Genomic DNA, 25,941 nt, shown 5'->3' on the forward strand with positions numbered 1-25,941 from the left:
TGAGCACTTTTTTGGAAAACAATTGAAGGGCCTTTATGTTTTAAAGCAATTATTTGAAACAAGTGATTTAAGGGAATTTTCATGTATTTATAATTCTATTATCCTTAATATAGATTTATCATTGGCATATACCACATAGTACATTGTTATGACTTTATTTATTTAGTTTTTTTATGACTTTATTTTTAAAGCAATTATTAAAGTATAAGTTTATACAAAATATCAAAATGGGTTATTCAGACACTTCCTTTAAAGGGTGTAAAGACTGAGTCTGGTGCTTGAGAAAGATAGCTAAGTGAAAACCATAATCTAATTCCTTTCCGTTCCATTTAAAATTACCAGCAGACTTTAAAATGAGGGGAATACCTGTACTGAATCTGAAAGCTAGGTAAAAGGAGCATTCTCATGGAACAGACACACACATAGAACATGCAGAAAACATGGTGGAGATATGAATAGATGAAAGAAGAGTTTTAACTCTCTACTCATCCTTGTATGAAATAAAGTATCTCTGGCTCCAAGTTGAGGTTCCATGAGCACCTAATTTGGAGGCAAAGTCAAGGAGCAGTTTGAATCCCTTTCTCTCCTGTTTGCCAGCATAGGATTATGGGGGAAAGCTGGTGACACTTGTATATGATGTTGTAGGTAGTAACAATGGGAGGGAAATAGGGGATATACCCTGTAGTGTATTTTATTCAGTGTCCAGAATAATCACATGTATAGAGAAAGCTGACTTCTAGGGCAGTGAATTTATCAACATGAAAAAATAATGACAGAAAGGTGATATTTTTCTGAGGGCTTCTTTTCTGTCTCATCTCAGACTGATAGATCAGTGACCTGGAAATGATTTACATTGACTATCAAGCCTCTATGCTTAACATATGAGAGGAGTGACTGCATAGGCAGAAGGAAAGTACGCTCTTTCTGTTTTCTGTTTTTTCTCACCTATCAGGCTTCATTACTTTCATTACAATTTTCATATTTTTACCTTCCTCAGCTAGACTATAAGTTCCATGAGGACAGGACTTGTTTTCATTTTATCATCAGCATCTCTTAGATCTCATGAGATATAGTAAGTGTGCACTTAGCATTTGTTGATGAATGGATTGAAACGAACTCAGACTTACTCTCTTGAATGTTAAACCAGAAGATAGCTAAGCAGCATCTACAGAGATTTGGAAGAAAAGGTTCCTACTCAGAATTTCTGAATGCTTATTAGTTGCCATGTATATGTGAAGGTGACATACTCTGAGGTATATAAGGGTCTGAATGTATGTTGCTCAAGTACCCTTCCTGAAGTACATGGTGTAGCAGCCAGGCCAGGGAAGATCAAGATGTGAAGAATGCAAATGACATTGTAACAGAGAAATTGTATTAAATATTACAAACTGTTAATTATATAAAATAAATAGTTGCTCTACTATTATTTTGAAAAATAACTCGTTCTTGGTGAAAGATACATAATATACAGTTATAACAAAGTGGGTCTTTTTCAAAAATAAACTAAAATTTATATTGACAGATTCCCTAATGTTACCTTATTCTTGCATTTATAAAATGACAGTTACAGAAATAGTGGTCCAAATAATGTGTTTTAAAATGTAGAAGTAATACCCAAACAGAGATCCTTAGACTGGGATCTGTGGAATCATAGGTATCCATGGATGAACTTTAGAGACTGTAGACCCTTTGAAATTCTATGTAAAAATCATGTATTTTTTTCTTGGAAAAACGTCTCAACTATCAGTGCTGTAGGAAAGCAAGGAGGTTTCAAAGATGCACAAAATCCTGGGAGTGCTAATTACAAAGCAAGAACAAACAGATCAGTTTCAGTAATAAGATATCTACGTGGATAAAATACTGTTAAAAGAAGGAGGCTCTCAGATTGGGTTAAAAGAAATCTCAGTAACTGATACATATGTAGACTCTTAAAACAGCAAAATGGAGAGCTTGAAAGTAAACAAATTGGCCAATGTGTTATGTTATTCCCAGAGCAAAAGAGGCGAGGTAGCAGCATTACTACCATACAAAATATGAATACAGAACAAAATGTTTAAAACAGGACAGCAAAGTTTATTTTATATGAGACAGGTAATAACAAGTGTGCCAAAAACTAGAGCAAAGATAGATAAATAATTATTGAATAATAAGGAGAAATTAATAGAAACACAGCATTGGTGGATGATTTTAATATAGATCTAAGTTCTTGGCAAATTAAATAGAGGAGTCAGGTTCTTTTTGTTTTCATCCTCATCCTTGGAGGTTCCCTCATGTGCATGTGATAATGAAAGAAGATGGTGATGGCAATTTTCTTTTTAAAAGCTATGACCTGGAATTTGTATTTATCACTTCACCTCACATACCTTTGGTCAAAAATTGGTCATATGATGTGAAGGAGGCTGAAATCTATAACCTTTAGCTAAAACTCAGAAGTTATGTTACTAAAAGGAAAGAGAGGAGGTCAGATATTTGGGAGCTGGGGAGGAGTTTATAAATCTTAACTGTAAGTAATTAGTAACATGAAAACATAAAAGTATAGAATTCAATGATAAAGATACATAGTTAAATTCAAAATGTACTATTATTTAAGTAGTATGTAAATCACTGAACTCAAGCATATAGGCGAAGAGACAAAAATGTTAAAAATAAATATATCTACAGTACTTCATTAGTAGATACTCAGTATAAAAGGTGTAAATTGGGATATCAGCAATATAAATTCTGGTGAGGGCAAGTACATGGGTAAAATTTTTCATGCAATTGAAATTAAGTTTTTTCAGCTTAAAATAGATGGTTATAACTGTAAAAAGTGTTAAGAAAGCTTAATGTCAACCACAAAGCAGAAATCTATAATAGATACACAAATGATAAAGAGAAAGGATTCAAAGCATGCCATTACAAAAAAAGGTATCAACTCACAAAGACTGCAAGAAAGGAAGAAAGGAACAAAAGAGCTACAATACAATCACAAAACAATGGACAAAATGGCAATGATATATCCTTACTTACCAGTAATTACTCTAAATGTAAATGGTTTAAATTTTCCAATAAAAAGACACAGATAGGAAACAAGACCCAACTATATGTTACTACTAGAAATTCATTTTAAGTTTTAAGGACATAAATAGGCTGATGATGAAGGGATGGAAAAAGATACTTCATATAAATGGAAAACAAAAGAGAGGAGGGGTAGGTATATTTACATCCAAGAAAATAGACTTTAAGTCAAAAACTGTAGCAAGAGACAGAGAAGGTCATTATATAGTGATAAATGGGCCAATTCATCAAGAGATACAATAATTATAAATATATATGTACCCAATATTGGAACATCAAAATATATTAAACAGTAATTAATAGATCTTAAAGGATAAATGGAGAACAATGCAGTAATAGTAGGGGACTTCAGAATCCCACTTTGAACAATGGATAGATCATCTAGATAGAATACATTAGACCAAGTGGACCTGAAAGATACATGCAGAGAATTCCATTCAACTGTAGTGGAATACATGTTCTTCTCAAGTGCACATTGGAACATTCTCTAAGATAGATGATATGTTAGGTCATAAAACAAGTCTAAACAAATGTAAGAATATTGAAATCACATCAGGTATGTTCTCTGATCACAATGATCTAAAACTAGAAATCAATAATAGGAGTAAAGCTTTGAAGTTCACAGATACGTGGAAATAAAACAACATACTTCTGAACAACCAAGGGGTCTAAAGAGAAATCAAAAGGGAAATCAAAAAATAACTTGAGACAAACAAAAATGGAAACACAATATACCAAAACTTATGGGATGTATCAAAAGTATTTTAAGAGGGAATTTTTTGTGATAAACATTAAGGGAAAAGTAAGATCCAGATACACAGCTTAATTTACACTTCAAGGAACTGGAAAATGAAGAACAAACTAAGACCAAAGTTAGCAAAAGGAAGGAAATAATAAATATTAGAGCATAAATTAATGAGAGGTTAGAAAAACAATAGAAAAGATAACAAAAGTAAGTGGTTGGTTTTTTGAAAAGAAAAACAAAATTGACAAATCTTTAGCCAGACTGGTAAAAAGAGATGTTGCAAATTAATAAAATATAAATGAAAGAGTAGAAATTACAATTGATACCATAGAAATATAAAGGAGTAGAAGAGACTACTATGAACGGTTATACTCCAATGAATTGGACATCCTAGAAAAAATGGATAAATTCCTAGAAACACAGAACCTACCAAGACTGAATCAAGATGAAAATCTGAACAGGCCAATTACTATAAGGAGATTGAATTTGGAATCAGAAGTCTCCATTAAAAACCCAGGACCAGGTGGCTTCACAAGTAAGTTCTGCTGAACACTTGAAGAATCCCTTTAAAGAGAATCCTCAAATTCTTCTAAGAAATTAAAGGGGAAGAATCATTTCAAATTCATTTTATAGATCCAGCATTGCCCTCATACCAAAGCCAAGACAAGAACACTACAAGAAAAGAAAATTACAGGCCAGTAGCCCTGATGCAAAAATCCTCAACAGAACACTAGCAAACCAAATTTAAAAACAAACAAAAAGAATTATACACCATGATCAAGTGGGATTCATTCCTGGGGTGCAAGGATGTCTCAACATCCACAAATTAAAATGCAATACACCCATTAACAGAATGAAGGATAAGAATTATATGGTCATCTCAATAGATGTAGTAAAAGCTTTTGACCAAATTCAAAGTGCTTTCATGATAAAAACTCTTCAACAAATTATGTATGGAAGGAATTTTCCTTATCATAATAAAGGACATATATGTTGATTGCATAACTAACATCATTCTCAGTGGTGAAAAGTTAAAAAAAAAGCCTTTTCTCCAAGATCAGGAATAAGATAGTGATGCCTAGTTTTGCTATTCCTATTCAACATAGTACTGGATAGCTTAGCTATAATAGTTAGTCTGGGAAAAGAAATAAAAGGCATCTAAATCAGAAAGGAAGAGTAAAATTATCTTTTTTGCAAATGACATGGTCTTATGTATAAAAATCCCTAAAATTGCTACCAAAAAGCATTAGAATGAATAAATGAATTCAGTAATGTTGTAGGATACAAAATCAATATACAAAAATCAGTTGTATTCCTATATACTAATAATGAACTACCTGAAGGAAATAAAAAATGCAATCCCATTTAAAATAACTTTGAAAACAATAAAATACTTAGGGATAAATTTTACCAAGGAGTTGAAAGACCTGTGCACCGAAAACTGTAAGAAACTGAGGAAAGAGATGGAAGAATACACAAATAAATGTAAAGGTATCCTGTGTTCTTGGATTGGAAAAGTTAATATTGTGAAAACAACCACACCACCCAAGGTGAGCTACAGATTCAGTGTAATCCCTATCAAAATCTCAGTGACATTTTTAATAGAAATAAAAAAACCTATCTTAAAATTTGTATGGAACCACAAAAGACCTCAAATAGTCAAAGCAATCCTGAGATGGAAGAACAAAGTTGGAGGCATCACTGTTCTTGATTTCAAACTACTACAAAGCTGTAGTCATCAAAACAATATGGGGCTCAAAGCAGGTGCATAGACCAGTTGAACAGAATAGAGAGCCTAGACAAAAACCCACACATACACGGTCAAGTAATTTTTCATAGGGATATGAAGGACACACAATGGGGAAAGGACACTCTCCTCAATAAATGATGTAAGGAAAACTAGATATCCTCATGCAAAAGAATGAAACTGGACCCCTATCTTATACTACTCACAAAAATTAACTTGAAATTCACCTAAGACTTAAATAAGTACTGAAGCTATAAAACTCCTAGAAGAAAACTAGGGAAAAAGATCCTTGACATTGGTCTTGGCAATGATTTCTTGGATAAGACACCAAAAGCACAGGCAACAGAAGCTAAAATAAACAAGTGGGACTGTGACAAATTAAAGAGGTTCTGCACAGCAAAGGAAACAATACATTGAAAGGCAGTGTAGAAATGGGAGAAGGTATTTGCAAACCATGTATATGATGAGGGGTTAATATCCAAAATATATGAACTCAACAGCTGAATAGTACACAACCAAATAATCCAATTAAAAAAATGGGCAAAAGACCTGCATGGACATTTTCCCAAAGAAGACATACAGAGGGCCAATAGGTATATGTAAAGGCACTCAATTATCACTAATCATTAGGGAAATGCAAATCAAACCACAATGAGACATCACTTCACATAGGTTACAATGGCTTTTACCAAAAAAAAAAGAGATAGCAAATAAGGCAAGAATGTGAAAAAATGTAACCCTTATATACTGTTGGTGAGAAAATAAAATGTACTGTTAATACAGAAAACAGTATGGAGGTGCCTCAAAAAATTAAAAACAGAACTACCATATGATTCAGGAGTCCACTCTTGGGTATATATCCAAAGGAATTGAAATTATCTCAAAGAGATACCTGTACTTCCATGTTCACCGCAGCATTATTCAATATAGCCAAGATTTGGAAACAACCTTAATGTTTTTTGATGGATGAATGGATAAAGGACAAGTGTTTCATTCACTTACCTATCTGTATCTATATATAATTTATACACACACACACACACACACATATATAAGAAATTATACAGCCATTAAAAAAAGAAGGAGTATCCCGCCATTTGTGACAACATGGATGAATCTGGAGCATGTTATGCCAATGAAGTATGCCAGATAGAGACAAATGCTGTATGGTATCACTTAAACATGGAATTAAAAAAACAATTTCGTAGAAACAGCACAGAATGTTGGATGCGGGGGGCTGGAGGAGTGGTTAATGGGGTGATGAGGTCAAAGGGTACAAATTTTCAGTTTTAAGAAGGTTAAGTTCTGAGAATCTAATGAATGGCATATTGGCTATAATTAGTAATAAGGTATTCTATACTTGAAACTTTGAGAATCTTAAGCATTTTCACACCACACATGCACACACGGAGTGTTAACGATGTTAACTGTGATGTGATGCATTATTCATTTTGTAGTCATTTTACAATATGTGTGTATATTAAATGATGTATGCTTTAAATATAAACAATTACATTTGTCAGTTATTCCTGAATAGAGTTAAAAAATAGAAAAAAGTTTAGAAAAATACTTCAAAATATTCTCTACTTGGTTTTAAAGCACTCAGTTACTCACATGAGTACTCTCCAGGTACACTTCTGCTGTTCTTCCCTTGTCTCCCCCACATCCATGGTCCTCATGTCCTTTTGCATTCTATTCCTTGAGTGTTTCTCTGATGTGTATTTACTCTTCATCCCCATTACTGCTGTATTGGTTCAGACAATTACTGTCTTTTCCTTTATTATTTGGTCCCTCTCCACAAAAATGCTCTGTCTCTCACAGTTGCTGGAGTAATCTTTACAAAAACACAAGGTGAATTAAACAATTTTCTTCTTGAAAATCCTGAGAGTTTATCCTCCTAGGTTAAAAATCTGAACTACTTGGCCTATTATACCCTGCATTTTCTCATTCTTATTTGCCTCTCTTAGTACATTCCCAAGCATACAAGTTAAGTCATGCTTAACTTTTTTTTTCCAAAGATTTTTCTAAATTCTTTATTTTACCATTATTATTTACTCATAGAAGTCACATTCAGCCACCTTTAACGTTCATCTAGAAAGCTGCTGTATGTTCTTCAAGGTACTGCTTAATTATTGCCCTTTCTGTTAAGTGGTTATTGATAGCCCCTTGGCCCCAAGCAATTTGCTATTAGTTATTCCATCCTTTGTTTTCCCATAGCATTTTTATAAATATTTGCCTTTATTGATGTCTATTTTTTGCTTTACAACTACATGTTTACTCTTCTGCTCTTTAACCTCATGAACTCCCTTAGGGCAGGGACTACATTTACTTATCTTTTTAGAAATTCCGAGCACACAATATAGTACATGGCACAAAGTAATTGTTGAAGCACATAAATGGGAAATGAATTGTAAAGGGTAAAATGAGTTACTGAAATTTATTAATAAATAGGAAGGAAACAAGGTATTTCATTCAGGCTATTGCAACATAAGACATTATTAATTTTTTAAGACTGAGCATCATAAAATAAAAAACCTGGACATTTTAATGGTGCTTTTCAAATTTTAAAGCACTTTTATTTTATCTCATAGGTTCTTTAACCCCTGGGACATCCTTTAGAGACTGTTTTAACAAGGAATTTCATTTGTTTTTTTCTTTTGTGATTGAAGTACGGTGTTATATATGTATATAAAACCTTCTGCCTTTGGTTGTGCATGTTGTAGAATGTTTACCTGTCACCTACTTATAGCATGTTTTGTATCACAGTGGATGACGTAGTAGATGAAAGTGATGATAATGAAGACATTGATTTAGAAGCTGAAAATGAAACCGAAAATGAAGATGATCTAGATCAGAATTTTAAGGTTAGTATACATTTCTATCTTTGGTCATCTCTAAAATTGTATACTCAGGAGTAAAACAAAGGTTGTGTAAATAAATATGGCTAGTGGTCGCTTTGTTTGTTTTGTCCATGCTTTTATTGTGGATGACTACAGACACTAAGCTATTGAATGGAAAAATAATGATGCTTTGAATTCATTGGTCTGAAAAGGGCTGAAAATAACTTTGTTTTCCTCACTCTGACCAGGAAGACTATCGAATCTTCCTGAAGTAGATTTTAAAGTCTAAGGAAATCGAAATTTGAACGAAAGTGGTTTGAGGTTCTTAAGTGCCAACCTATTCCTCTTTCAACAACCTTTTGGGAATACAAAAATAGTACCAAATTAATCTATAACTGATGGCTTTTTAGTAAGAATTAGTGTTTACATAATGATTCTTAGATTTCAGTTAATTGGAGCATGGACAACGTATTTATTGATTTGACAAAAGATATTGTCACTTGAGATGCTAAGTAAAGAGGCAGATGAGTTTTCAGAATTTTATGGCACCTGTAGAAGTCTAGATATTTTTTTTTATTTCATGGTAAAGGGGACCATTTTAATATGTAGACCATTTTATTACGTGTAGAAAAAAATGTTTGCTTAACTCCCTTATTTTTAGCTGTTTAGCTTAATATTTTGGCTGGGGGTGTGTGGGGGATTCATTTGACTCTTGGGTCTTTTTGTCTTAAAATGCTACATCAAAATTGGGGTACACTGAGTATTTGACTCTCTCGAGATAGAACCTGAAATACTAGAAGGAAATTTCTATCTTAATTAGCAGACATAAAACCAGTTTCGTTATCACCAAGTATGTCACTAAGGCAAGCTTTAGCAAAATTGTCAAGGTAGCCAATCTGGACAACATGGTGGTCTGCATCCTGGTCTCAAAAACTACAAAGAAGAACAACAGCTTAGGCTTTTGATGGTCAAAGCAAAAAGTCTGGGGTTAACTGTGTATTTGTGGTTCTGGACTTGATATAAGTGGAAGAACTGTTAGGACCCAAGATAGGAGAATTTAAGTTCTGTATGTAAAATATTCCTTAAACAACAGGAGAACTGTTAGCCAGTCAACTGTTGGGATTCTTTGGGCAGTAAGTGTTTACATGTAGTCAAATTTCCCAGATTAAAAATACTAAGTTTATAATTTTAAGTATTGTATTTTGAAAGAAACCTTTCTTTTATGTGCTGTGTGTTTCCATGTCTATTAAAAACAAAATATACTGAGTATAATTTATTCTTTATAGCTCAGGGTCCTCATTAAAAATATTTCTTCTAATCACTTCAGATTTAAAGACATAGATTGGTGGGGAAATAGAATGCAGTAGGAATTATAACAATGATTCTAACTTTGCTGCTTGGAAATTAAAAAAAATTAAAATATTTGAGGATAAGTTACATATGTTATATATATATATATATACATTTGATACATATGTATATGTATTATATATAATATATATGTGTATTACATTTAATATTATGTATCATAGTCCTTTACCCCTAAATATGTCAGTGTATATTTCCTAAGAATAATGATACTCTCTTATATAACCACAATATAGCTATTAACTTCATAAATTTATATACGGAAATGTAGTATTTGCGTATATAAATACAGCATTTTTATCTAATCTGCCATGCATATTCCATTTTATTGGTTGATCTAATACAGTTTCTTATAAGATTTTTCCCTTCTTTAGCATCACATATTGCATTTAATTATCTTGTCTTTTAAGTCTCCTTCAGATTTCTTTATGTTTTATTACATTCACATCTTTGAGAAGTGTAGTTGTTGGCTGCATTACTAACTGGAGTATCTGTGATACTCATATTTTCCCCACTTTACCTTAAAACAGTAGTTAAAATAAAAAATAATAGACTAAGTTATTGAACGTGTAAGCCTATTCTACTCCATGAACTCTCTGTGTATACTAACCCCATAGCAGTCTTATAAAGTACATGGTATTATTACCTCTGCTTTACAGAGCTAATTAGAAAATGGAGGCACAGAGAAGTTGTCAGTATGGCTTAATAAGAGAGGTAGGGTCAGGATTCAGAATAAAGCAGTCTGATATAAATGTCTGCTGTCTTTACCACTATGCCATGCTAAAATACTATTTTTCTTCAAGGGCTACAGAATTGTTGACTCTTTGAGATGGCTGAACTCTTATTTTTCTTCTTTACCACTGTCTTCCTCATACTTTCATTGGTGGTTACATTTGGACCTCCCTTAATTTGTCCTGTTTATCTGAATTCTGTCACTTCTCTCATGTTTCAGGTGAACCTGCTGCACTGTTAATGGGTATAGTATCTATTGTGGTTATGTTATAGTCTGAGAGGCTGTTTTTTCCTCACCATAGTCATTTGGTTCTCTTTGCCCCAGATTTTTGAGTTTGGAACAATTACAGAAATCTGGAGGCTCTAGAAGGTTTGTTTCTAGATAGCCAGGACTTGTCAGTATAGAAGCTTCAATGCATCCTTTTTTTCCTCTTTAACTTTAAAATAACTTTTAAGGAGTGCTAGAAGATTGTTTTGTTTGTTTCTTCTAATTCTGTCAGTAGCTTTTCATCTTTGTTTTTCTTCAAACCAAAATACACAATTTCCTGCCATTAACCTCTCAAAGTGTAGTTTCTTTCCTCACTCTGCCTGTTTTATAGGTAAATTTCTTTGTAAGTAGAGAGCCATTATGTAAGGCTTCATTTTCACAAAAGAATATTGAATGTTGAACTAGTGTGTTTAGAGAAAAGAATGCCTTTGTAAACTTGTTAGTTGCTAACCAAGAAAATTATATATAATTACATTCAATTAATAATCTAGAACACTTTAAATCTAAAATGTCTTCTGTAACTTTATGTTTCTCTTAACTGGTGATACGTTTTTATTATTTCAGAATGATGATATTGAAACGGATATTAACAAACTAAAACCCCAACAAGAACCAGGACGAATGATAGAAGAACTTAAAATGTATGAACACCTTTTCCCTGAGCTTGTTGATGATTTTCAGGTATAAATATAGAAAATTCAGCATCTTAACTTATTTTAAGAAAAAGTTCTTTGTTTCTTCCTTGGGCTTGTAATCGCTGTGTTCGTTCTGCTTTTCATTTCCAAAAAATGAAAGTAGTATTGCTTTTCTGAGTGACAGTGGACAATTACTTAAACATTCTGAGCTGTAACTTGATTGTCTGTAAAATAAGATGACTAGCTCGTTTAAATTCTGGACTAGCTTTTTAATTTTTTCATCATTTTAGTTCATCACTTTAATTGACATTAAAAACAATCTTTAGAAACAGTCTTTAAAATGACATTTCAGAATCAAATGTTGAAGTTTTCTTTATATTGTATACAACCAAGGGGAGATGAGAGCTAAGAAAGTGCTGAATGAAAAATATAATCTATGCATGTTAATTTGCTTTTTTTTCTGGCAGTCACTCTTTAATCGTGGAATGTTGGGGTTGGATGAAGACAATTGGCGTCTTTAAATCTAAGTTGGTTCATGGGGGAAGTGACTGCTTGCTAACATTTTTTGCCCTCATTTATTTACTGGACTATAATTAATCAGCCTGACTACGTGGCAAGTAGCTGATTGAATTGATGGCAATTAATAGATCTAGTTTCTTATTCTCATTTTGCTGCTTACTTGTGGTGGGTCCTTGAATAAGTCCCTGAAACTGCCCAGTATCAAAAACACGGTTTGAACCAGATAACCTCAGATTTATTTGCCCTTGCGGTAAACCTCATGCCCTCTAAATTCCATACACTTAATTCTTAGTGGCTTAAAGAAAAGGACTTTAATGTGAGGTTATATGTGAGAAAATAAAAAAGAAAAATATTTGCTAGGTGATGTTTATATTTCATAGTTCCCATTATTCAGAATTTTGTTGGAAATGAATTTTGGATGCCATAGAAGAAGCAGCAAATTTTCCTACCTCCCAGTGTCTTTATACTCCCCATCAATTTGAAGTATCTTGGAAGGTACTTTGAAATCAGGGGTACTAGAAAGGGCAGGCATGAAGAACGGAGTATTTTTCAAAAGAGAAAAAGAATAAGGCAGGAAGAGGCATTTGGGAAAGTATACAGAATGACTTTTTTCCATTCAGCATACAGGAAGTATCTGGCTGCTCTTTTAACACCCTTGTGCCCAGCTAAGAACCCTTAAAAGTAAAATCCCAGAGATAATAAACAGTTGATGCAAAGGAGAAAAATACTGTGGAAAGGATTTGAGGAAGGAATTGATTATTGTGCGAAGAAATCCCCTATTCTCTGTGTGCATCTGAGAACTATATAATAATTAAAAGTTGTAGGAGTTTTGATGTGGGAATAGAGAAGAGTAATTTTTTGATGGGTGTCAAGGCCAGGATTTTGATTCTCATTCTTACACAAGTCAGGCCTTCTTTATTGTAGACTGTGATGATGAGTTCTTGTATGTCTTGTATGTCTGCCTATTAGTTCATCACCCAGAATAGGCCAACATTGATGGTTTCTTGATTGGCACCTATGAACAGTTGGCTGACTTGTCCTTTACTCTTGCTGCTTCTAGAGTAGATTTCCTACTTTTGGTCTAACTTGGTGTGGCCAGGGTCAGATGGTAAAGAGAGGTTTGTCAGAGTGTAGGAGCTCTGAGGTCTTCTTTCCAGTTGAGTTACTCCTTTTTATTGTGTTTAAGCAAAAGAAGCTACTTCAGGTATTTCAGAATATGTGTTTATTAATGCGTTCTTTATTTTGCCATGGACTTTTACACAGAATAGCTCCATTTCTGTAGCATATGTTATGGGAAATAGCACATGTTCTTTTATGTATGTAGTTGGAAAATATTTGCCAAGTAATTGGCATTTGACTATCTTTCTCATTTTTTAGTGTCAGAGGAATGCCACTGTTCAAGTACAGTAGTCTCTATTTTTTGAACTGTGTGTTGAAACTACATATAAGCAGTAATATTTAACTGATGTACTTGTAAGGATTAAAAATATTTATTGGTTCCAGATAGGAGGTGTTTAAAGGAATGTTTTTCAGCTATCAGTGTGCCAACTACTGGCAGCTCATGAGATACTAAACAAAATGAAATTTATCTTGATTTTGATTTTTTCTACTTGGATTTGCATGTCATTCTTAACATCAACCATTGAAACTTAAAATTACTTGACATGTTTGTTGGAATCCTGGACACTACTCATTTTGTTGCTAGATGTGTTAGTGGCCGGATGGAGGGAAAAGGAATGTATTTGAAGAAAACATATGGAATTACTAAAGTAATTATCAGTAGGCTTTTAAAAAAATTAAGGTATGATTGATATACACTCTTATGAAGGTTTCACATGAAAAAACAATGTGGTTACTACATTTACCCATATTATCAAGTCCCCACCCATACCCCAATGCAGTCACTGTCCATCTGTGTAGTAAGATGCCACAGATCTACTATGTGCTTTCTCTGTGCTACACAGTTCTCCCTGTGATCCCCCACACCATGTGTACTAAACATAATACCCTTCAATCCCCTTCTCCCTCCCTACCCACCACGCTCCCACACCCCTCCCCTTCAGTAACCACTAGTTCATTCTTGGAGTCTCTGAGTCTGCTGATATTTTGTACTTTCAGTTTTGCTTCACTATTATACTCCACAATTGAATCTGTTATACTCAGATTCAAAAAGACACATGCACTCCTAGGTTTATCGCAGCACTTTTTACAATAGACAAGATATGGAAGCAACCAAAGCATCCATCAGTAGATTTTTTGGGAAACTTCCAAGGAGTGGGATTCCTGGGTCAAATGGTATTTCTATTTTTAGTTTTTTGAGGAACCTCCATACTGCTTTCCACAATGGTTGAACTAGCTTACATTCCCACCAGCAGTGTAGGAGGGTTCCCCTTTCTCCGCATCCTTGCCAGCATATGTTGTTCTTAGTCTTTTTGATGCTGGCTATCCTTACTGGTGTGGGATGATATCTCATTGTGGTTTTAATTTGCATTTCCCTTATGATTAGTGATGTGGAGCATCTTTTCATGTGTTTTTTGGCCATCTGAAGTTCTTCTTTGGAGAACTGTCTCTTCATATCCTCTGCCCATTTATTAATCGGGTTATTTGTGTTTTGGGTGTTTAGGCGTGTAAGTTCTTTATATATTTTGGATGTTAGCCCCTTGTCAGGTATGTAATTTATAAATATATTCTCCCATACTGTAGGATGCCTTTTTGTTCTGTTGATGGTGTCCTTTGCTGTACAGAAGCTTTTTAGTTTGATGTAGTCCCATGAGTTCATTTTTGCTTTTGTTTCCCTTGCTCGAAGAGATGCATTCAGGAAGAAGTTGCTCATGCTTATATTCAGGAGGTGTTTGCCTATGTTGTCTTCTAAGAGTTTTATGGTTTCATGACTTATATTCAAGTCTTTAATCCATTTTGAGTTTACTTTTGTGTATGGGGTTAAACAATAATCCAGTTTTATTCTCTTGCATGTAGCTGTCCAGTTTTGCCAACACCAGCTGTTGAAGAGGCTGTCACTTCCCCATTGTATATCCATGGCTCCTTTATGGTATATTAATTGGCTGTATATGGTTGGGTTTATATCAGGGCTCTCTAGTCTGTTCCATTGGTCTATGGGTCTGTTCTTGTGCCAGTACCAAATTGTCTTGATTACTGTGGCTTTGTAGTAGAGCTTGAAGTTGGGGAGCGTAATGACTCCAGCTTTATTCTTCCTTCTCAGAATTGCTTTGGCTATTCAAGGTCTTTTGTGGTTCCATATGAATTTCACATATGAATTTCAGAATGATTTGCTCTAGTTCGTTGAAGAATACTGTTGGTATTTCGATAGAAATTGCCGAGAAACTATAGATTGCTTTAGGCAGGATGGCCATTTTGACAATATTAATACTTCCTATCCATGAGCTCATCCATGGGATGAGATTCCATTTATTGGTATCTTCTTTAATTTCTCTTAAGAGTGTCTTGTAGTTTTCAGGGTATATGTCTTTCACTTCCTTGGTTAGGTTTATTCCTAGGTATTTTATTCTTTTTGATGCAACTGTGAATGGAATTGTTTTCCTGATTTCTCTCTCTGCTAGTTCATTGTTAGTGTATGGGAATGCAACAAATTTCTGTGTATTAATTTTGTATCCTGCAACTTTGCTGAATTCAGATATCAGATCTCATAGTTTTGGAGTGGATTCTTTAGGGCTTTTATGTACAGTATCATGTCATCTGCAGACAGGGACAGTTTAACTTCTTCCTTGCCAATCTGGATGCCTTTTATTTCTTTTGTGTTGTCTCATTGCCGTGACTAGGACCTCCAATACTATGTTGAATAAAAGTGGAGAGAGTGGGCATCCTTTTCTTGTTCCCGATTGGAAAAACTTTCAGCTTCTCACTGTTAAGTATGATATTGGCTGTGAGTTTGCCATATATAGCCTTTATTATGATGAGGTATTTGCCCTCTATACCGATTTTGTTGAGAGTTTTTATCATGAATGGATGTTGAATTTTATTGAATGCTTTTTCAGCATCTATGGTGATGATCATGTGGTTTTTGTCCATTTTGTTGATGTGGTGGATGATGTTGATGGATTTTTGAATATTGTCCCAACCTTGCATCCCTGGAATAAATCCTACTTGATCATGATGGATGATGTTTTTGATATAGTTTTTAATTCAATTTGCTAATATTTTGTTGAAGGTTTTTGCATCTATGTTCATCAGGGATATTGGTCTGTATTTTCTTTTTTTTGTAGTGTCTGCCTTGTTTTGGTATTAGAGTGATGCTGGCCTCATAGAATGAATTTGTAAGTATTCCTTCTTCTACTTTTTAGAAAACTTTAAAGAGGATGCATATTAGGACTTCACTAGATGTTTGATAAAATTCAGCAATGAATCTGTCTGGATCAGGAGTTTTGTTCTTAGGTAGTTTTTGATTAGTAATTCAATTTCATTGCTGGTAATTGTCTGTTCAGATTTTCTGTTTCTTTCTGGGTTAGCCTCGGAAGATTGCATTTTTCTAAAAAGTCCATTTCCTCTAGGTTATCCAGTTTGTTAGCATATAATTTTTCATAATATTCTCTAATAATTCTTTGTATTTCTGTGGTGTCTGTAGTGATTTTTCCTTTCTCATTTGTGTTTCTGTTTTTGTGTGTAGACTCTCTTTTTTTCTTGGTAATTCTGGCTAGAGGTTTATTAAGTTTTCTTGAAGAACCAGCTTCTGGTTTCATTGATTCTTTCTAATGTTTTATTCTTTTTGATTTTATTTATTTATGTTCTAATCTTTATTTTGTCCCCCCCTTCTACTGTCATTGGGCCTCATTTTTTCTTCTTTATGTACTTTCATTAATTATGAATTTAGATTGTTCATATGGGATTGTTGTTCTTTCCTGAGGTAGGCCTGTACTGCAGTATACTTCCCTCTTAGCACAGCCTTCGCTGCCTCCCGCAGATTTTGCGGTGTTGAGTTATGGTTGTCATTTGTCTCCATGTATTGCTTGATCTCTGTTTTTATTTGGTCATTGATCCATTCGTGATTTAGGAGCATGTTGTGAAGCCTCCATGTGTTTGTGGGCTTTTCTGTTTTCTTTGCATAATTAATTTCTAGTTTCATACCTTTGTGGTCTGACAAGCTGGTTAGTCCAATTTCAGTCCTTTTGAATTTAGTGAAGCTCATTTTGTGGCGTAGTATGTGGTCTATTCTTGAAAATGTTGTATGTGCACTTGAGAAGACTATGTATCCTGCTCCTTTTGGGTAGAGTATTCTGTAAATGTCTGTTAGGTATATCTGTTCTAATGTGTTGTTCACTGCATCTGTCTCCTTATTTTTTGTCAGGTTTATCTGTCCTTTAGAGTGAATGGTGTGTTGAGGTCTCCTAAAATGAATGCATTGAATTCTATTTCCCTCTTAATTCTGTTAGTATTTGTTTCACATATGTAGGTGCTCCTATGTTGGTTGTATAGGTGTTTATAAAGGTTTTGTCCTCTGATGGACTAAACCCTTTATCATTATGTAATGTCCTTCTTTGTCACTTGTGACTTTCTTTGTTTTGAAGTCTATTTTGTCTTATACAAGTACTGCCACTCCTGCTTTTTTCTCCCTATTGTTTGCATGAAATATCTTTTTCTATCTCTTCACTTTTAGTCTATGTATATATTTGGGTTTGAAGTGACTGTTTTATAGCCAGTTTAGAAACAGTCTTGTTTTTTTATCCATTCAGTGACTCTGTGTGTTTTGAGTGGTGCATTCAGACCATGTACATTTAGGGTGATTATCGATTGATATGTCCTTATTTCCATTGCACACTTTAGATTCATTGTTATGAAAGATTCAAGGATAGCCCTTTATTATCTGACAGTCTTACTTAAATAACTCAGTATGCTATTATAAACACAATCTAAAGGTTCTTTTTTTCCTCCTCTTTCTTCCTCCTCCATTCTTTATATGTTACTATCATATTTTGTACTCTTTGTCTATCCCTCGACTGACTTTGTTTGTAGTTGATATAATTTTGCATTTGTAATTAATTGTTCTACTTCCTTTACTGTGGTTTTATTTTCTCTGGTGACAGCTATTTAGCCTTAGGAATCCTCCTTTTATAGCAGTCCCTCCAAAATACACTGTAGAGATGGTTTGTGGGAGGTAAATTGTCTCAACTTTTGCTTATCTGGAAATTTTTAAATCCCTCCTTCAGATTTAAATGATAATCTTGCTGGGTAGAGTACTCTTGGTTTGAGGCTCTTCTGTTTCATTGCATTAAATATATCATGCTACTCCCTTCTGGCCTGTAAGGTTTCTGTTGAGAAGTCTGATGATAGCCTGATGGGTTTTCCTTTTTATGTGGTCTTTTTTCTCTCTCTGGATGCTTTTAATACTCTGTCCTTGAGCTTGATCTTTGGCATTTTAATTAGTATATGTCTTGGTTTGTCTTCCTTGGGTCCCCTGTGTTTGGAGTTCTGTGCACCTCCATGTCCTGAGAGACTCTCTCTGTCCCCTGATTGGGGAATTTTTCAGCGATTACTCCTCAAAGACACTTTCTGTCCCTTTTTCTCTCTCTTCTTCTTCTGGCACCCCTATAATGCAAATATTGTTCCATTTGGATTGTTCACACATTTCTCTGAATATTATTTCATTCCTAGAGATCCTTTTTTCTCTCTGTGCCTCAGCTTCTTTGTATTCCTGTTCTCTAATTTCTATTTCATTTAGCTCTACTTCATCTATTCAGTCTCCTCTACTTCATCTCATCTGCTTTTAAATCCCTACATTTTATATACCATTTCAGATACTCTATTTTTCAAAGTTTCTATCTCTTTCTTGAATTCATCCCTGAGGTCTTGAATGTTTTTCTGTCCCTCCATGAGCATGTTTATGGTTTTTATTCTGAACTCTCTTTCAGGAAAATTGGGGAGTTCTGTTTCATTTGGCCCTTTGTCTGGTGTTTGTGAGATTTTCATTTGAACCAGGTGCCTTTGACATTTCATATTTGTTGGCGGTGCTCTCTATTGCCCTGAAACTCTACTCTCTGGAGCTGCTCAGCCCCTGGAGCAATGGCGGGGGTTGCAGGCTAGCCATGCTGGTCCCTCCCAGGAGAAAAGACGTCTTTCCTTCTTCCCAGCTGCACTGTGTGTCTCCAGTGCCAGGGCCCATAGGCCGAGTGTGCAGGAAAAGGTCTCTGTGCTTTGTACTTGCAGCTGCCATATGTGGACCCACCCTCTGGCTGGGCTGGTGCCATGATGTGGGCAGCTGGTTGGTGAGCTGGTTCTGGCTGGGAGGATGGATAAACAGGCTGCGTATCATGGTGGGGTTCTCAGAGCTGCATTGCCAGCTAGGGCAATGGATTGCCTGAAGCTCCTTAAAGTTCCCACCCTTCATGGGCTGAGTGTGCTGGTACAATTTTTTCCACCTGTCCTTTCTCCTGAGCAGCAAGCTCTGTGCAGTTCTTGCCCCTTTAGCTGTTAAGAAGTCTCTCAGACTTCCCACCTTTCTTTTGTCCCAGAGTGACTGGTTGTGGGTACCTGTTCTGCAGAAGTTGCTGGAATCTCAGTCTCTCCAAGTATTCTGTCTGGGTTATCTTTCCAACCCCATTAATCTCTAGAGCACCGTGTAATGTAGGTTCATGCTCCCAGAGCAGATCTCCAGGGCTGTGTGTTCCGCAGTCCTAGAACTCCAACCCCTCCCTGCTACATTTCTCTTCCTCTTGCAGGTGAGCTAGTTTGAGGGAAGGGCATGGGTCCTGCCGGGTCACGGCTTTGGTAGTACACCCTTTTCTGTGAGGTCTGCTCTTTTCCCCCGGTGTAGGCAGTTTGCCACAGCCTTCTTTCCAGTTCGTCTTTCAGGATTAGTTGTATTTGCTATATTTTCATATTATATTTGTTTTTGGGATGACTTTGCTGTTTCATCTCTCATGCTGCCATCTTCTGGTTATTTGAGCTGCTAAAACATTTTTGCTTTAAACTTTCTGATATCGTTAGATGTATATCTTTTAAACAGCATATAGTTTGATTTTAAAATATCAAGTCTGAGTCTTTGCCATTTAATTGGAAGATTTAGTTAATTTGCATACAAGTATTCTTATATTTGGATTAATATTTATGAGATCTTATTTTGTATTATCATTTGTTTCATCTCAACATTTTTCTCTTTTTCTTGCTTTCTTTTAGATTGACTATTTTTTTCTTGTGGCACTTTTTCACCTGCACTAGTTTGAAAGATATGCAGTCTTTTACTTTTTATTGTAATCATATTTGTTGAGGTATAATTTATATACAATAAACTGTATTCATTTAAAGTGTAAGTTTGAATATTGACATATATGTAAAAATTGTAATTACTCAATATTATAACATACATAGTTACTAAATTCTGAAGTTCATCAGGACTTTTCTTTCATCTTCATCTTGATTATAAAAATATACTTAGAATACTTTAATTACACTTCCCAAGTCAACTTACATGCTTTTAATTTATATTAACTTTAGCTTTTAAAAAATCCATATGATGATACTGTTTTGTGTTTCCATTCATTTGTTCATGATTTACCCACAGTTTTAGACCTTCTGTCTGAATTACTTTTCCTTTTCTGACTAAAACATTTTTTTTAGAGTCTGTTTTTCTCTCTTTTGGCTTGAAAGTGTTTTTATATTGAAACTATACCTGAAAGTCTTTTTTCTCTGGCTGCTTTTAAAAACCAGCTTTATTGAAGATTAATTTACATGCAATAAATTACACATATTTAAGTACATTGAGTTTTTGTTTTCTTTTTGCTATATGAAGAATGATTCCTCTTTTTTTTTGAACATTATGTTTACTAGACTCTCCTCATCACCAGGTCTACACCACAAACCCCATTACAGTCACTGTCTATCAGTGTAGTAAGATGCTGTAGACTCACTACTTGTCTTCTCTATGTTGCACAGTCCTCCTCGTGCCCCCCCATTATACATGCTAATCATAATCCCCCTTTCTTTTTCCCTCCCCCCTAACCCCTCCCTTCCCACGCATCCTCCCCAGCCCTTTCCCTTTGATAACTGTTAGTCTGTTCTTGGGTTCTGTGATTCTGCTGCATAAGAGTGAAGTCATTTGGTACTTGTCTTTCTCCGCCTGGCTTATTTCACTGAGCATAATACCCTCTAGATCCATCCATGTTGTTGCGAATGGTAGGATCTGTTTTCTTCTTATGGCTGAATAATATTCCATCATGTATATGTACCACATCTTCTTTATCCATTCATCTACTGATGAAAACTTAGGGTACTTCCATTTCTTGGCTATTGTAAATGGTGCTGCGATAAACATAGGGTTGCATCTGTCTTTTTCAAACTGCGCTGCTGCATTCTTAGGGTAAATTCCTAGAAGTGGGATTCCTGGGTCAAATGGTATTTCTATTTTGAGCTTTTTGAGGAACCTCAATACTGCTTTCCACAATGGTTGAACTAATTTACATTCCCACCAGCAGTGTAGGAGGGTTCCCCTTTCTCCACAACCTCGTCAACATTTGTTGTGGTTTTTCTTTTGGTTGGTGGCAATCCTTACTAGTCTAGTGTGAGGTGATATCTCATTGTGGTTTTAATTTGCATTTCTCTGATGACTAGTGATGTGGAGCATCTTTTCATGTGTCTGTTGGCCATCTGAATTTCTTCCTTGGAGAACTGTCTGTTCAGCTCCTCTGCTCATTTTTTAATTGGATTATTTGCTTTTTGTTTTTTGAGGTACATGAGCTCTTCATATATTTTGGATGTCAACCCTTTATCGGATCTGTCATTTATGAATATATTTTCCCATACTGTAGGATACCTTTTTGTTCTATTGATGGTGTCCTTTGCTGTACAGAAGCTTTTCAGCTTGATATAGTCCCACTTGTTCATTTTTGCTTTTGTTTCCCTTGCCTGGGGATATATGTTCATGAAGAAGTTGCTCATGTTTATGTCTAAGAGAGTTTTGCCTATGTTTTTTTCTACGAGTTTTACGGTTTCATGACTTACATTCAGGTCTTTGATCCATTTTGAGTTTACTTTTGTGTATGGGGTTAGACAGTGGTCCAGTTTCATTCTCTTACATGTAGGTGTCCAATTTTGCCAACACCAAAGAGGCTGTCATTTCCCCATTTTATGTCCGTGGCTCCTTTATTGTATATTAATTGACCATATATGGTTGGGTTAATATCTGGACTGTCTAGTCTGTTCCACTGGTCTGTGGCTCTGTTCTTGTGCCAATACCAAATTGTCTTGATTACTGTGGCTTTGTAGTAGAGTTTGAGTTGGGGAAGTGAGACCCCCCAAGTTCATTGAGTTTTGACAAATATATACAACTGTGTAACTACCAACACAAGGTATGGAATTATTTCTCTTATCCCAGTAAGTTTCCCTGTGTGCTTTTTAGTCAGTCTTCTTGTCTCCTGCCCAAGTAGCTACTGATCTGCTGTCACTTGAAGTTAATCTTGCCTATTCTAGAGCCTCTCATAGCTGGAATCATGTAGTATGTACTGTTTTGGGTAAGGATTGTTTTGCTCAGCATACATTTTTGAGATTCACACATGTCATTGCATGTGTCAATGATTCTTTATTGCTGAGTAGTATTTCATTTTATGAATATATCAGTTTGTCCATTCACTCATTGGTGAGTATTAGAATGTTTGCAGTTTGGGGCTATCATGAATAAAGTGATATTAACATCTGTGTACAAAGCTTTTTTGTGGAAACATGCCTTCATTTCTCTTGAGTAAATGCCTATGAGTGAAATTGCTAGATAGGGTGTGTGGTAAATGTATGTTTCACTATATATGTCTGTTGACTTTCAAGATCATTTGTTTAACTTCAATGCTGTGTGTTTCCCAGTTGTGTTGACTATGTGCAGGTATTCTTTTTGAAATCTTGTTTGGGATTCATTGTGTTTTGAAATCTGTGAGTTGTTTTATCACAGGCCTTGAAAAACTCTTCATTTTATTCCTCAAATACTGCCTCTTTCCCTTTCTTTCTCTTCTCTTTTGGCATTTCTAACTGAATGTAGATATTTTACTTGCCTGTGTATCTCTTAACTCATTTTCTTGTTTTCCTTCTCTTTTGTTCTTTGTGCTGTTTTCAGGTAATTTCATCAGAATAGTCAGCCAGTTGCCTAATTCTTTTTTTAGCTCTATATAATCATTAGAAATTAAGATACTTTATTTTTGATTCCTAGAAGGTTTAAAAAATGTGTCATCAATCTTTAACTTTTGTTTCTTGTTTTCAGTTTCTGTGAACATATTAAACATAGTCATTTCTTTGTTCTAAATAAGTGTTTGATGTTTTTGCAGGCCTTTTTGTACATCTGTTGTTTCTTTTAATTCTTTGTCTTCTACTTGTTCAATTGTGTACTTAGTTGTGTTTTTACTATGAGGCATTCATTTTCTTTATAACTTTGTGGATATTATCTTGAAACTCCAAAAGTTTTTGTTGTTGCTTTTGACAGGCACTGTTACAGATTAAATTACTTCCTTGATGGGTTTTGGACTACTCAGATAGTGTGAATTCTGGCTGCAAATCCATGTTGATGTGATGGCAGGCTTTTGGTACCAATTTGTGAGTAGTGATATTTTTCACCCTCTTAGTACTTAAGGTTGACTTTCTTTTCTGTTATTTGTTTTGTGATGAGGAATTATTTCCAGGGCCTCTGTATTGAAGATTTAGTTCTCTGGCGGTAGGGTTATCCATCTTTATGGGAAGAGGATCTTCTGTTAGACTCCCTACGTTATGCAAGTCGTGGGTTAGTCTCCTATGCTTTATATTCTTTCAGTTGGGAATACCTACACTCCAGGTCATACTTTAGCAAATGTTTTCCAAGTGAAAGTCAGCTTCAGTCTTATTGCTTTGGGATCCCATCTTTATTTACTATTTGGTCTTTATCCTTACTCTCTTATCTACATGTGGTTGTACTTAAAATATTTTAATATTGAATCCAACAATTGTAAATGTTTTGTGGTATGGATACTAAGCCCACTAGATTTCTTTAATGCAAATGTACTTCCCTTCAACCCTCTTCATTCAAAGCCACCTACTTATTACCTCCTTTGTGTCTCCTTGGCTTAGACATAATACTGGGGCTGAGAGTGAATCATCTTTGAATACCTGGTTTTCATACAGTGGTATTTAAGGAATGCATCACAAAGGAAAAGATCCTTAATTGTGACTACATAATGTATGTAAAGAAGTTCAACAAAATTAAAAGATAAATTGTAAATTTATTAAGGGTTGAGTTTGTTTTCCTTGGTTTTTGTCCCCACCATAACAAAGTTTTGAATGGCAAAGACACAGTAGTGAAGCAGAATGAACATTTTATTCGAATACACTCCAAAGGAGTAATGGGCTAAAGTCAAGGTAGACAAAATCAGGTTTATATGGTTACATGACAAGGGAGGAGCAGGCCAGAGTCAAGAGAGACAAAGGCAGGTTTACTTGAATAAAGCAGAGAGGAAGGAAAAACAGAGGGAGGAAAGGGAAGCTCATTGAACTGCTGCTCAGCATTGGGCATAATCCTTTGCCAGCTCCTAAAGCCAGTGTCACCTGGCGTCCATGTCCGCTTGAATCTGCATGGCATGGGAACTCAGTCCCTACCACCCCAGGATTTGGGGGAGCTTCAGAGCACTGGGTGGAGTGAGGTTATGTTCTGAGAACTTCCTGAAGGCAAAGAAAGGAGATATTCAGGCAGGCTACTAAGGAGCATGATCATATATAGCCACAGTTTCATCTGGGTTGCCCAGGTGACAGGAACTTGCAAGTCCAAATCAGAGCTCTCAGTAGCCCCTCCCTATTTTTCTGGAGTAGGACAGAGAGAGTGACACACTTGAAGAAAGGGGAGTGCAGGCAACCTCAGAGAGGAGGTGCACTTAATGGCTTAGGATTCTATTTTTTAAGCATTCAAGAATGGGATAAAGGTGAAAGGTTGGGGGTGAGTTGTAGGCTTGACATGTGGTCTCATGATGTCTATCTCCAGTGAGGGACACTATGTCCTCTTCCATAGTCAGTCTTCCAGATAATTCTGTAAGATAAACTTAACACAGGGAATTTATTGATCCTGTTCCTCTCCAACATAGTGGTTAACCTCAGGCTCTGGGAACATCAGTTAAGACTGCTTGCCTTGCCGTAAGATAGGTTGTTGGCTGATTACCAAGGAATATGTTAGGAATTTTACCTCCTAACTCCCTGGTTTTTAAAATGGAATCTTAGCCCTAAGATGGAGTCCCTCCTGTTCTTACTGTACTGTTTATTTCTCAGCATTTTTCATCATAGGCAGGAAAAGTTAATCATGATGCTTGTCTCATGTCTCAGCTCTATTTCACTTGCATTAGTTAGAGCAAGTCTCAAGGTCAGCCCACATTCAGAGCATGTGGAATGAACTCACACTGCAAAAGGGCATTAACTCTTTGAGTCCTTCTGGCTCACTGGCTTTATCTGATTAACTCCCTGAGTTCTTGGTGGACCCCACACTCTTTTCATCCTGCTCATATATGCCTTTTTGCCACAAATCCAGAAAAATATTTGCAAAAGTGGATTAGCGAGACAATGTGTATGTTATTTTTTTAATGTGGGAATTTATACAATATAAAAAGAAAAATCCTATATTCCAGAAACAAATAAGTTACCTATAAAGAATTAAACCAGTTAATGTATGTAACACTATGTGCTTTTTTAGTAGTCATAGAAACACAAATTAAAATAGCAGTAAATATTCTTATGTACCACTTTAGAAAATGTTTTAAAAAACTATAGTACCTCATGTTGACAAAGAAGGAGCAGTTGAAATAGATATTGTCATGTACAGTTCCTGGGAATACATTAATATAAGTATTTCTGGAGATCATTTGGACAATTTATATTAAACATTAAAATTGATTATAGTATATGATCATTTGATTCCATTTCACTGGTTAGGAAATCACCCTAAACACAGAAAAAAACTTATTCAAAAAGATGTTCTTCAAGATTTCTTTATAATAGCAAAATTTTAGAAATGGCTTAAATATACACCTTATTTATGTGTCTGTCTAAATCTTCCCTGTCCTAAAAGAATTTAA

At 35.1% G+C, this 25,941-nt stretch overlaps 1 protein-coding gene across 1 annotated transcript in view; it reads left to right on the forward strand.

The window, feature by feature from the left end:
• AGTPBP1 (ATP/GTP binding carboxypeptidase 1) overlaps positions 1 to 25,941 on the forward strand; it is a 204,774-nt gene that overhangs the window by 97,547 nt on the left and 81,286 nt on the right. The window contains exons 12-13 of the mRNA XM_036924836.2: positions 8,316 to 8,413; positions 11,322 to 11,438. Of these exons, the coding sequence (XP_036780731.2) occupies positions 8,316 to 8,413; positions 11,322 to 11,438 (215 nt within the window). The remainder of the gene's footprint in view (positions 1 to 8,315; positions 8,414 to 11,321; positions 11,439 to 25,941) is intronic.

This window comes from Manis pentadactyla, chromosome 3 (assembly GCF_030020395.1).
Source record: "Manis pentadactyla isolate mManPen7 chromosome 3, mManPen7.hap1, whole genome shotgun sequence".
NCBI classification, from domain to species: domain Eukaryota; kingdom Metazoa; phylum Chordata; class Mammalia; order Pholidota; family Manidae; genus Manis; species Manis pentadactyla.